The following is a 14,460-nucleotide window of genomic DNA, read 5'->3' as shown; positions in this document are numbered from 1 at the left end:
TGTCATATAATTCCCTCTGTGAGGGAGGAGGTTTTAAGGATGGGGCTGAAGGTATAGCCCTCCGTGAGATGGCCCACATGTAAAGAGTTGTGGAATGTCCTTTGTTTGAGAAGGTATAAAAGAGTTATATGGGCCGTGTCCATCCTCAGAAAACTGTTTGGTGTTTGATCTGACTGTTTTCTCCACCGAAGTGCTTTTCTTTTCACTTTTCTTTAATAAACCTCACTTCAAAAGACACACTCACCTGGTAGTTGCAGTTTTATTTAAGATTTTTCATCACTTATCCTCAACAGGGGGAACAAAGAAATAGTTTTCGTTCTTATTCTAATTTAAATATCTAGTTTTTAATAAATAATGATCTGAATCTTACAACCAAAATTTTTCATCTGATGTAAAATGTATAGAAATCCATTATTGTATATAGTAACTAAGACTAATATACACCCTAGTAAGATATTGTACTTTTTCCTTTGGGAAGGTACCATCTGTGCAGTCTGCAATTCTGTTGAAGAAAGATGTTGAATCTATTTAATTATTGTAGAAAAATAATTGATTTCTGTGCATTTGTTTTACACATGCATTAAATTAAAGTCAATTACGCTGATTAAGCATCATGAGGTGGAGGGTGGTTCCCTTTTTTTTTTTCTGGGAGTTGGCAACCCTATTAGTTAGGTTGTTTAATATTGTTTAATATTTCCACTAAGTACTTTTTAGAATACCAGGATAGGGAGAATGGTGCAAGTTTAAGTGTATTGACGGATACATTTAACACCCAACTAAATGCTGAATGCATAATCTGGCCCATTTACCATCCAAATAACCTCTCAACTCTGGTTTTTATATTAAACCTTGAAGGCTTGTTTATCTCTTAGAGTTCCTGTTTAATACATGGGTAAGAAGATTATAATATATCGCCATGGTGCTTGAAAGAAAAACATAACAGCACAACTCACTAAAAAGGGGCATGTTATATTGAGTCAATACTATCACAGATACATGCACAACTGACTGTAATTATGAAGTGGAAACAAGCATAGTTTACACACGTTTATATTTATTTTTGATTGATTCAAGTTGCAATAAAATTTCCATCAATGTTCAGGAAGTCAGAGAGCTTCTGATTAAAATTATTTACAGTCACAGTTTGATAAAAAACAAACAGACAACAAACAACCCACACCGATTAGCATTAAAAAAACAAAAGAAACAAAGGACCAATATGTGAAAACCTCCTGGAATATTTAATGTGAAGGAACAGTTAGACAGTAACAGACTGAAGAGTTGCCTTCATGGAAGGTAACGTTCAATAAAGCATATGCTTCCCACTGCCTGAATCATTCCAGGTCATAGGGAGAAAATGTCGGACTGTGCAGCTAAAACGAAATGTTTCGGTTTAATTTTAATGTACTTACACTTAAAAACGAGTCAAACAAGTAACTTGTGATCAATTGATCCTGAATGCTATCAGACAGATATTAACTGTCTATAATCCAAAGAACTTTGTCTGTTCTTTAGATATAAAATGTAAATTCAACCTAAAATCTGGATGTGTCTGACATGTACCTGATAGATATTTAGTGTTATTGATTTCTGTCTTTCCACATTTTCTGTGACAAGACTAATGCTGTCGATGGGTTAAGCTGCTTATCCCGGAAGACTGAAAACAACAACAACGCCAGAATCACAGTTAAGCTGACATTTCAAACAAGCTGAAGTTCAACAGGAAGGTGTTTATGTTTTTTGAACCAACAGCAACAAGAAGAATCGCAGCAGAAACAGTCAGACCAACAATCAGTCCAACAGATCCATCCTCTGTGTCTCCTATCTATGGACGCTGTCCTGCTGTTTGGTGAGGATGGTGAAGCAGTTCATCCTCAGCAGTCAGAGTGACATCACTCCTTGTGGAGTGTTGGAGACCGTTGCCTGTTTTCAGATCATTTTTGTCTCTGTGTTCATCATCAGGAGATTCAGAATTCAGCTGTATAAAGTTCTTAGACATTTGAATCTGTGGTTCAGCGGGAGGACAGCGTGATTCCCGACTCTGTTGTTTATATTGTTTGTAGATCAACAAAACAACAGCAACAAAAACAACAAAAACAAAACCTGATACTGCTATCATTCCAAAACGTCCTCTAGTGTATCCAGGCTCACCATCTCCTCCTGTCTGACCTGCAGGTGAGAAACAGGTGTGAGGTGTCAGCTGTCAGGTAGGTGATGAGTGAAGAACAGAACAGAATCCATTTCCTCTTCAAACTGCTGTCAGACATTATCTACTGCACTCTGATCACATCACTCAGACCAGCTGCTTTCTACAAAGTCTCATCAACAACATCTTTAGAAACAAACATCAACAAGCAGGAAGCAGCTTCACCTCTGATCACACACACACTCAACTCTACTCACTCACCTGGAGGACCAACTCTCAGGTAGATGATGCTGACAGGCTTGTCATCTAAAACACCTCTCTTCCTGCGCTTTGCTCCCCTCTGGACGACACGACACTCGTATGTTCCAGTGTCATTAACCGTCACATCCTTCAGAATCAGAGACACGTCTCCATCCTTCATCTGTCTGTCCTGCAGATCCACCCGGTTCTTAAAAGATGGATGCTGCTGATCTGGGTTAAGCTGCTTATCCCGGAACAGAAGCACATATTTCTCTCCCAGGTCAGCTCTGCTCCACTCGATAACTATGATGATGTTGTTATTTGGAGCTCGACATGGCAGAGTGACGTTTTTCTGTCCAGACTCAGCTGGGATGATTTTCTGATCTGAAAGAAGACAAAAAAAACCCAAAACAAAGCAGAGCAGAGAGGTTAAGGGTCACAGTACAATGTACAACTGTTCACTTCTACAGCAGCAAATCAGAGTGAAGGTCACTTATGTCAAACCTCATTTTTTTACTGTTCTAAAGTCCGGCTGTTTCACTTTGTAACCTACTTACAATAAATAAGGTGCTAATTTTGAACTGTAATAAGTGTTTTGGTGTTTGGTGCACTGGAGTTCTCTGCATTGTTTTTTTTTTTATGTATATCTTCCATTTTTCAGTAAGATACAGCCTCTCCATTTAAACCTATTCTATATCCATGTGTGTACAAATTCCTGCGTGCTATTTCTATTTATTCAAGAAAGAACAAAACCTGATCAACTAAACAAGTTTGTTCTTTAAAGTTTCAGCTTGTCTTAAGTTCTCTTGCAATAAATACATTTTAGTTGAGACTAAGAAACATGCAAATTACATGGAATCTAATTGTTCTACTCTTACTTGAAAAGTAAACTAAGGTTGACTGAATAATGTTCTATTATCAAAACTTCCTTTTTGCACTGTGCAATGTTATCTGCAATACCAATGCTTACATGGCATAATTTCCTTTGTGATCAATAAAGTTTTGGATTCAGAACAACTATTTAACAGGTTAAAGTAACAAAATGTTTTTACAGTGTTTAATCTGAGAGGTTTACTATAAGCCACTTCAACACAGTCAGGGTTTCTTCGTCAAACCTAGAACTCTGGTCAGAGACAATAAGTACCATGACAGTGATTATCAGCTTCCTTTGTTAACCCTTTCTGCTTCAGACTCAGTGTGTGCTCAAAAAACGTTGCTGGTTCACATGCTTTACTCTTCTTTTTTGTAACGTAGAACTATGACCACTGTCGGCTAGCTAGTCTTTCATTAATTTTAAGATTTTATTATTTATTTTGACCAGGCCTTTGCTGTTTCTACTCCTAAATTGTGGCACAAACTGTCCCTTCACATCAGGACCTCCCCAACATTGGACACTTTCAAAACCCTGCTGAAACCAGTTTTTTTCCTTGGCTTTAAAATCAGAATGAGTTTGTAAGACTTTTATTTTCTTAATCAAATCTTCTAATTTTATCATTCTTTTTCTTAACTTTTATCATGTCTTCTGCTGTTTTTATTTCTTATGAATATCTTAATTGTACAGAACCTTGGCCAACAGTTGTTGTTTTTAACCTCCTGGGACCTGGCGTCCACATATGTGGACATCACATTTTGGGTTATTTAGACCAAAATACTGAATTTTGCTCTACAAGGGCCTGATATCCACTTGCGAGGACATTATACTGCTACTGTTCTATCAAAATTTTAAACGAATATCCTCATATGTGGCTCTGATTTTTCTTAAAAACAAAAATAATGCAAAAAAAATCTTTTAATTCTTTGTTTTTACATTCATTGGGCCCCAATATGTCCAAATATCAAAGAGAAATTAAAAATGCATGCAGTGGAAGAGTTCGGGTCTTAGGAGGTTAATGCGCTATATAAAGTTTGACTTTAACCATAGCTCACTCCAATCACAGACATTGTCAGAAGAACAGATGATACAATTCTATAAAGAATATAACAATAAAAAACAGTATTATTATTGCTACTGTTTGGTTCTTTTAAGGATATTGTTGAGGTAAACATTAATTAATATTCCTTCAGCAAATAATCAGCATCATACGAAGGGCTTATGGTAAAGAAAGTAGTCAGAGAAAACGGAGTTGTTTTCACCAGGTTTCCATGACGATTAAAAGAGCCACCCTTATGACACTAAAAACTGACTTTCAGCTCAAGTTAACTTCTTAACTTGCTTTAATTTTTCTTAATAAGCACATCCCTATCTACAAAACATACTGTAGATTGTGAGTGTGAAACATTATCAGTGCTGACTTGTGATATAATCCCATTTACACCTACAGGCCAGTGGACACTCTTTCAGTGATGAGGATGTACACATTCTGGACAGGGAGGAACGCTGGTGTGAGCGCGGAGTCAAGGAGGCCATTTACGTGAAAAGGGAAAGACCATCTCTGAATCGAGCAGGGGGCCTAAGGGTACATCTGTCACCATCTTACAATGCTGTGATTGCAGCCATTCCCCAACTCTCTGTGAATGGTGATAATGGCCATTGGTTAATGATTAGTGGCTGTGACAATCTGTATTATCATTTTTTATTAAACTGACCTCTCAGCCCATTGTTCCTTCAGTGAGCTGGCTTCAGTCATTATGCAAATGTACTGTTTATAAGATTTGGGGAAACCTGCAGTCAGCTGAGACTGAAGAAGTCACTTGGATGAGTGACGAAATGTTTCTCACACTGTAACCTTTTTGGGATTGCAACTTTGTACTTAAATTGTTGGGTGGTTTTGCTACCATTGGTAGTTACGGATGAATAACTAGCAGAATAACAGACTATGCCACAGGGCGACAAACTATCATGGGGTGTTAATGGGTGGGTCTCCGCTCGGGAGCAAAACAAATTGTGTTCTCCCTTCTTTTCCGATAACTGCTAATTAACAGTGGTTAGCTCAGGGGCTGCTTCCACCCCAGACTTAACATTGGCATTACAAATTTTAAACTTTCACTAATGTTTACAAGCACTGCTGCCATCTTGGATTGTGATCTCGGGCTTCGTTCACTTTCTAAAGTTGAACGTGATCACGAAATTTCCCACAGAAAAATAAAACACGCTTACAAACCAACACTCCTTCTGTTTATCTCTGTGGGGGATTTCTTTAGTTTCCAAAAGTTAAATCTCACCTGCTGAGACAAACACGAAGACGCCGACCAACAGTGGAATGGAGCAAAGCGGAACATATGTTCGAGGAGCCATTTCCGTATTTAGCTTCCAAGCTAATACGGAAAGGTGGGTTCTCCAGGTGATGAAGTCATGTGACTTACGTCATTTTAAGTCACGTGACTCAGGTACGACCCAATAAACAGTACAAGCGCTAAGACCCAAGTTACACAGTGGGCCACTACTGACCAGCTAACCACGGATCATCAGGCAAAAATCCCCACAGGTTCTGAGGAGCTCCTGCAGGTTGATGGCAGTAACGGGGGAATGTCTGCTACAGTGGGAGTCACACTGGCTGTTCAGCGACCCCCCTGGCAATCACCTGTTGCTAGGGAAAAATTCCCAAGTAACAATTTTCCGACAGGATGACAAAATTCTCCCAGTAATTATTGTGGTTGCTAGCATACTGCTGCAGCTGTATTTGAAAGTACGTAATATTTGTGGACAAACACCACGCAGTTACACCCGATCTGTAACGAACATGAAACATGACAGGAGGAGAAAATAGAGTTTCCTAAAAGTTGGACTTACTTAAACACATTGGGTGTAGCGCTGAGGCACAACATTTACTTTGAAGACAAACCGTGTTGATCCTTTGGTTTGTGGGTCACTTTTTTATAATTTAAGGATTGGGATTTGTGTTATTGTGTGGGAGTGTAGCCCCATCTTTATTTTAACTGGTAATTATATGAAAATGCGTTTCAGGTCACATGACAGAGTAACGCCTATCTATCTATCCTATCAAATAGTGGAACAAATTAGTTTCTCCAGTGAGTAATTAAGTAACATTACTGCATTACTATCCCCACTAATGGAGATTCTGAAAAGAATAAGCAGAAGAGACTAGATGGACTGATGGATGGATGCCCTCTTATTGGGCATTTGAAACAGAGCAGCATATTTCTGCCTGTCTCCACAACATGTACTTAGCACACAGTGATATAGTAGCAACATCTCCAGATCTATAAGTTTGCCTGCTGCTTTAAAAAGTAAACTGGAGATTTCCTGCTGACCCACCTTAGCAACTTTAAGTTTCCTGGTAATTAAAAGTTACTAAGAAACTGTACTACAATTAACATATGTGATGACATCGGCCACACATGGGTAAAATCATGTATTCTCTTCATTAGTGTGGTTTACAGTTATTTCAGTAATATAATTCAGTAATGTCTGTACTTAAATCTAACAGTGATATTATGAAGGGCATTGCGTGTTTTTTCTAAAAATGTTTCTGTTATATTAATATGTTTTTTTTTTCTTTGAGTTACCTGGTTTGGGGAGGTGGCTGTTTCCTGTCTGAGCAAAAGGTGTGGCCAAGGGCTGAGGACTTTGAAAACACAATGCCTGCTCAGCAGCACCAATCAAGTGCTTGTCATAAACTGTTTTTATTTTTCTTCTTTTTTAGGTTTAGTTGTGTTTTTTGTGCTTGTTTTGTATTGGAGTTTGTTTTTGTTTTGTTTTGTTTATTGTGTGTAAATGGTTTGGGCAAACCGCTATAAAGGTTACCCTGCTGTCTCTTTGTATTTAGGTCAGTGTTTGAGTGAAGTTGCATCTGCTTTGCTTAGTTACATTTCTGGAAATTACTTTTCAAGTAGAGTTATATTTAGTTTACGTCTTTCGGCCCACTACTTTGTCCTTCTGAATGCTTTTTTTGTTTGTTTGTTTGTTTGTTTGTTTGTTTGTTTTTTTTGGGGGGGGGAGTAAAATAAAAAAAAAATTTGAAGACATTTTTCCTGTGTCCTCTATGCCTCTATGTCATGTTTGATTTTCTCAGTGTACAATGATCAATGTGATTGAAAAGAGACTAAATAGTTTGTGACACATAGAAATTGATTACACAGCTGGAGAAAATTGGGTGATGGAAGACTTACATACAAGACAGTCTAAGTTATTTATGTTAATTATTTACTTTTTTTGATATTATGATGAAAATAGCAGTTGTAATCATTTATACACTTTTTTGTATGAGACATGCAGAGGGAAAGGGTGAGATGGAGGCAGATGTGATGACCCCTAAAGGGAATAGCTGTAAGCTCACTTTTACAGTAATGCAAATATAAATGATGTTTTTTGGTGCTAATGTCACTGAATATAAATTAAATTATTTTTTTGTTTCTCTTTGCCAAGATACAACACCTACTCTTGGAAACCACCTGCAGGTGACAAATCTACTGAACAGCTAGGGCACCCCATTAGTTGCTCAGTGTGTGGAAAAAGAATCAGATTTCCCAATAATTTCATGATGGGGTTTGGTTTGTGGTCTGGCTACAGAGCAAAGGTCCAGCAGCCGGTTCTGGACATGGTCTTAGGGTAATTTGGTTGTCACAGATGGCAAGCAATCCAAGCACACCTTCGCTACTTTAGTAGCTGCCAGGGCTAGAGCTGATGCAACCTTTAACTATTTGTCAAATGTACAGACTCAATATCTGGTTTAAAAACACAGGGACTTACATGTAGGGTAAAAATTTCCAGTTTATCAAATCCCACCAAACAGTCCTTACCTTTAAATCTAAGCTCTCTTCTTCCTCTCCCGTCCTGTCTTTCTTATCTTTCTCAATCTCTGAGTGAAGCTAGCTCTGTCTTTTCTCTTCCTGTGAAATACAGCAGCTCGACCTTTAGCTACAAGACACTGTGAGACAAACTGCACACAAACAGTTTGTGTGTGTGCTGATGTTTGTTGAGGTGATTTAAACAATGCATGTGAAACGACCTGACAAAACATTACTCCCTTTACGCTCCTCTTTTGTAGTGTTAGATAGATGAGGCTAGATGTAGCAACTACAAATGAAGGACGTCTGCACCCAAGTAAAACAAAAATCCACCAACCTACTTTAATCCCTGATATGGTACATGACTTTGCCTCTTTTACCTCTTTTTATGTGACATCCCCGAGTGATTAATACATGAATAGGATTGCCTTTCATGTGTTACTGTTTAGGCTCAAATAGGTTTGATTTTTGAAATAATGAGTCTCTTCTGAAACTATTAGGAGTACAGATATTTGTTTCAAAATGTAGGGAGTAGAAGTAAAAAGTTGTTGAAAAATGAATGCTCAAGTAAAGTACAGATACCTGACAAGTACAAGAACAAAATATTTGTACTTTCTACTTCCTACCTCTGAAAGTAATTGAGTAAAAGCTTAACCACTAAATGCTTTACGTGTTTTCGACATAACATTCATCTGTAACCAGTAAAGTGAAGATTTAATCCTGGTTCTTACAGATTCATTAACGATCTGTTAATCCATCTGAAGCTCACAGACTTCAGTCGACCTGCCAGATGACCTCTCAAATGTAATTTTAAACACTTACTGTTGTTGTGAGAAATCCCTGAAACCCTCAAACACTCTTCTGATCATCAGTGTGGAAATGGAAATATTATCCACTGAGAGCAAATAGACAAAATAAAGAAAAAAGTGACCAAACAAGGATAGTGACCTTGGTTTGGTCACTGGCTGCACTACAAAGCCACAAACAACAATCAAACCCGTACCTCCCTGTCAGCTGTTTTCTATGACACACCTTCGACCAGTTTGACTTCATAGCATCACCTTAGCAACCACATTCGCTGACTTCTTAAGTGATTGGCTCAGAGCCTGCACATTTGACAAGCAAATACCACAAACATACCTAAAGTAGCAGAGATTTGACAGTGACAGGAAGTGAATTTGTTTTTCAAACACAGGAGTAATGTGCTGACTTTCCCATCAACTCTGTCCATGGATTTAGATGAACTTGGTCTAATAGCAGTAAAAATTATGTATGAATGCTATAATCACAAGTTAATAACAATGATAAAAGTAAAATAAGTTCATGTTTTAATATTAAACATACACAACATAGGAAAGACATCTGTCACAAAGCAGAGCAGCAGAAAGTAACAACTTTTTCCTTTTATACCTTCATCTGTGCAAAGTCTCATTACAAAGCAGCTGATGTTTTTTTGTACTACAAATACTACAAATATTTTCAGAGAATCAGTCTTGAAATACACAGCAGTGGGGGTTCAAATGTGTTGCCTTACTTTTTCAGTATTTTAATTCATCATAAGCACAAGTCCATTAGAAATCCACGTAGAAGGGTTTCTGTTAAAAGCTGAAATTAAACTATTTTTAATAACTCCAAGTCCAAGAATGATGGATTTCAACTTTTTAAGGCTCGTATGACCATGTGTGATAGCTGGATGCTCAAAACTAGTTTTAATACATGAAAGCGCCCATTTTTAGCTGAATTTCATTAACAGTTGGATCTCTGTTTCCAAGTATTCTGAATACTGACATTTCCTCTAAAAAGATCTGAAGCAATCTATGAAAACAGTTTTGTGGTTGTGGTGAAGTGAGTCACATGAAGAGTGTCACATTTCATTAAGGTCAGATCATGACAGTGATTATCAGCTTTCTTTAGTAACCCTTTCTGCTTAATCCTCAGTGTGCGCTCAATAACCTTCTAATGTGCGTCATGGTCACATCCCTGTCTACAAATACATACTGCAGGTTGCCTTTCATGTGTTACTGTTTATGCTTAAATAGATTTGATGTTTAAAGGCTTGCAGTGATGTGAAATAATGAGCCTGTTCTGAAAATGTAAGAACTAGAAATTACAGATATTTGTTTAAAAATGTAGGAAGTAAAAGTGGAAAGTTGTCAGAAAAAAACTACATAAGTAAATGACAGATATCTGAAAATTCTACTTGCACACAGTGACAAAGTATATGTACTTCATTACTTCCCACCTCTGCGAGTACCCAAGTAAAAGCTTAAACCAGCCAACAGTAAATCAAATGCTTCACACTCACTCCACAAAACATTCATCTGTAACCAGTAAAGTGAAGCTTTAATCCTGGTTCAGATGGATTAACATGAACAATCAGTTAATCCACTGAAGCTCACAGACTTCATCAACCTGTCAGATTATCTAAAAGACTGAAAGACGTCATTTAAACACTTACTGTTGTTCTGAAGGATCTCTGAAACCCTCAAACACTCTTCTGATCATCAGGATGGGAAACTTTTCCACCGAGAGAAAACATGAAAAATAAGAATGAAAAAGAAAAAAATCTTTGAGGACAGTGACCTTGGTTTGGTCTGTGGCTGCACTAAACAGCCCAGTGAACAATCTAACCCGTATTTTCCCGTCAGCTGTTTTATACGACACACCTTAGACCTGTTTGACTTCATAGCATCACTGTTGCAACCACATTCCCTGACTTCTCAAGTGACAGGATCTGATGCTCTGTATTTGACAAATACAATAAATATACTTAAAATTTATACACAGACGAGAGGTTTAAATCTGTCTCCTCTCTTCTGATTCTTTTGACATTTTGATTCCTCATAACGGAACGTCCATGATAAAGCCACATAAAATTTTCAGGGCTGAAAATGGAATTTGAACTGAAACCAGATCAACTCCAAGTGCACGATGGGATATATATATGGGACAATATCATGTTTAGAGAAATGTTACTAATTTAATATCTATGACATAGACCAACAGAAACACACCCTGTTTGATGTTTTTTCTGATAATTCATTGGTGAAAACTAAAAAAAAACGGCATTTTGGGAAAATTATGAAGACTCATATCACCATGTGAGGTAGCTGGCTGCTCAAAATTAGTTATAATGCATGACGAGTCTCATTTTGACCTTAATTCACTAACAGTTGGATCTCTGTTTCCAAGTATTCTCAGCACTGACATTTCCTCTAAAAGGATCTGAAGGAATCTCTAAAAAGTTTTGTGTTTGTGGTGAAGTGAGTCACATAAAGAGTGTCACATTTCATAAAGGCCTGCTTTTGTTATATTGTGGTCAGATGGGTTCACCAGTCAGTGTTTGTTGTTGGTACAGCTGAAATCTGGGTGTGTCGTTTCATATCATGTCAAATGTCCTGCTGTAAAAGTAAATTCGTCAAGGACTAAATGGTTGAGTGAAAATTAATCAGCAGCTTCTCTGATTATAGTTTCATTATTTTCCTCTTTATTCTTCTTCCACTGAAACATGTCAGCATGATCAGTAAAAGGCAGCAAAACAAATGTGGTAAAACTCAGCAGGAGAGAAGAGAGGAGGAACAAAGTGTGACCAGGAGGGACCAGGTCTGTTTCTCTGAGCTGGCATTGACTGAACAACAGTTTATAGTCAAACAGTAAAAGCTTTGAATAATTTGATTTGAAAATCGAATCTAAGGAGCTTGGAACGAAAAGCGCCTGGACTTCTTTAAGTTTCTTGAAGACGTTTCACCTCTCATCATTTCATACACTCAACAAAAATATAAACGCAACACCTTTGTTACTGCTCCCATTCCCCATGGGATGGACGTAGAGACCTAAAATTCATTCCAGATACACAATATAACCATCCCTCCCAAACAGTGATCACAAATCAGTCCAAATGTGTGGTAGTGGGCACATCTGCTATATTGAGATAATCAGAATCAGAATCAGAATACTTTATTGATCCCTGGGGGAAATTATTTTTTTGTTACAGTGCTCCATTATAACCAACATTAAGACAAGACAGACAATACACTAACTAAGAATAGTACAATATATACATATATATATACATACATACATACATAAGTCACTCATAAATAAATAGCTGGAAAAGAAACATGTGTAGTTGTAGCAGTAAACAGTGTGTTAAGTGGATGCGTTGTACAGGGAGATGGCCACAGGCAGGAAAGATTTCCTGTGTCGTTCAGTGGTGCTTTTGGGTAATCTCAGTCTCTCACTGAACGAGCTCCTGTGACTGACCAGCATGTCATGGAGTGGGTGGGAGGTGTTATCCAACATTGTCTTTATCTTGGACAGCATCCGCCTCTCCGACACCACCTTGAGGGAGTCCGGCTCCATCCCCACAACATCCCCACATAATCCATCCCACCTCACAGGTGTGCCACATCAGGATGCTGATCTGACATCATGAGTAGTGCACAGGTGTACCTCAGACTGCCCACAACAAAAGGCCACCCTGGAATGTGCAGTTTTGTCTCACAGCAAAATGCCACAGATGCCACAAGCAATGAGGGAGCGTGCAATTGGCATGCTGACAGCAGGAATGTCAACCAGATCTGTCGCCCGTGCATTGAATGTTCATTTCTCAACCATAAGCCTGTTCGCACTAAAGTAAAAAGCACCATCACTTATGCAGATGCCCTTTCGGCGCCAGCTGCAAGGCTGGAGCTGAACAACAACACCCTGATAACGACTGTGTTTAGACTGTTCTTCCCATTCCCTACAAGGCCACCTGGGTTGGCTGGAAGACTGTTTACTTAGCCTGGCAGGGCAAAGGACACTGTCTCAGCTGAACTCTGGACACACACACACACACACAGAGACATATATATACACATGCAGATGTACACTCATCCCCCCTCCAAACGCCTTCGACACTTATTCCCTTCTGATGCTGATGGTGGATCAAGGAGACCAGCGCATGCAGGCCCGGATGTACTGTCTAAATCGGCTGTCTCTCACCCTTTACCCACCCCTGTTGCTTGTCATGTGTTTCTTTGGTGTATTAAGAGTTTTTTCATGTACTATGTGCAGAGGTGTTTTTTTCTGTTCTCAAACTGATCTCCCTGTTGGAGCTCAGTCTGGGGGAGTTATTTTTTCTCCTTATCTTTCCTCACGTGGTGCATTTTCCATTGTTATACCTCTCTGACCTGTCTACCCCATGTGATGTTTGTGTAATGTATGGTCGGAGGGTAAGATGGCGCCGCCATTGCGTGCAATAGGTCGGCAGCCTTATGAAATTTCCCCTTGTGGGACTAATAAAGGTATATGAAATCCAAGAAGCTTCTTCAGTTCTAGGGTCAAATGGTGGAGAGTCCCAGACTTAAGCTCTGTGGGAGTGTCCCACCAAGACAAACGTCTTCAAGCAACTTAAAAAAAGCATAGACACTTTTCTTTCCAAGCTCCTTAGGCTATGATGGCCTGGATGACTGAGAACCTTCACAGACATATTGGAAGTTAAGCAAATTAAGCAAAAACATAGTAAAGGTTGTGAAAAGTAAGGATATTGAGGGAGCTTCAGCGTCCCCTGGTGGATGAGCAAATATGGTAAATATGTGTGCAGAATTAAATAAATAAACAAACAGATAAGTGTTTCACTCTCCGATAGTGCAGCTCCACTGATGGTGGAACTGAACCATCAATTCCTTCAATTAGTAATAAGTTACTTATTACATGTGCACATTATCATGTTTTTACAGTGACTTATCTGAAGGGTGTGCTATGGAGCTAGTCCAACCTAACCAGGCTTTCTTTGTCGCAGGTGATGATCAAACATAACAGCCCAGTTGTGTGACAGTGATGATCAGCCTTCAGCTTTAGCCTCTTTGTGTGCTCTGACATAAAAGTGACTGTTTGACATGGTTCACTTTTCTTTCTCAGAAAATCAATGAAAACACAGCTTAACCAATCAAATATATTGTGACAAAAAGAGCTAATAAGGATGTGCAAAGAACATAAATGTAATAATAAAATTCAACATTATCAGTGTTATCATAATTTACACTACTATTGTGTATATATTACCTCAGTGCATTGACCTTTATCTGCATTTTTTCTATATTAAGTTTCGTTTTTGCTTCTTTGATGTCAAGCCCAGAGTTTGTAAACAGTTCTTATCCTTATTGGACAAATTATTTCATCTGTTCAACACTGTTGCTGCAAAAAACAGCAACAAAAAAACCCACCAACTCTGAAGAAAAGCTTGAATCTTGTGTATACGTATTTTTACGCTTAATGTGTGTTCATCACAAGTTACCATGATGATTTAAAGGGACCTTTTACCACTTTAAGCATGACTTAGCTAACCCTTAAATCTAGCGACACAGTTACACTCTTCTATACAACAATAGCAATATTGTCAC

At 38.3% G+C, this 14,460-nt stretch overlaps 1 protein-coding gene across 1 annotated transcript; it reads right to left on the bottom strand.

Annotated features, from left to right (window-relative positions):
* Positions 1-1,034: 1,034 nt before the first annotated feature.
* LOC143415679 (uncharacterized) lies at positions 1,035-5,658 on the bottom strand. Its single transcript, XM_076881041.1, has 3 exons — positions 5,549-5,658; positions 2,408-2,770; positions 1,035-2,169 (listed from the first exon to the last, which is right to left on the bottom strand). The coding sequence occupies exons 1-3, from the start codon at positions 5,619-5,621 to the stop codon at positions 1,826-1,828; spliced, it is 780 nt and encodes a 259-aa protein (XP_076737156.1). The 5' UTR covers positions 5,622-5,658; the 3' UTR covers positions 1,035-1,825.
* Between the last annotated feature and the right edge of the window lie 8,802 nt (positions 5,659-14,460).

Source organism: Maylandia zebra, unplaced genomic scaffold (genome assembly GCF_041146795.1).
Source record: "Maylandia zebra isolate NMK-2024a unplaced genomic scaffold, Mzebra_GT3a scaffold02, whole genome shotgun sequence".
In the NCBI taxonomy this organism is placed as follows: Eukaryota; Metazoa; Chordata; class Actinopteri; order Cichliformes; family Cichlidae; genus Maylandia; species Maylandia zebra.
This window is presented reverse-complemented; position numbering and strand designations above follow the sequence as displayed.

What these genes read in the sequence shown, in the direction of transcription:
- LOC143415679 (XM_076881041.1), bottom strand. Translation starts at nt 5,621, where the DNA reads ATGGCTCCTCGAACATATGTTCCGCTTTGCTCCATTCCACTGTTGGTC. An exon ending in CTTCGTGTTTGTCTCAGCAG is followed by an intron (nt 2,771 to 5,548) that starts GTGAGATTTAAC and finishes GTCTTCTTTCAG; the next exon opens with ATCAGAAAATCATCCCAGCT. An exon ending in CCTGAGAGTTGGTCCTCCAG is followed by an intron (nt 2,170 to 2,407) that starts GTGAGTGAGTAG and finishes TCTCACCTGCAG; the next exon opens with GTCAGACAGGAGGAGATGGT.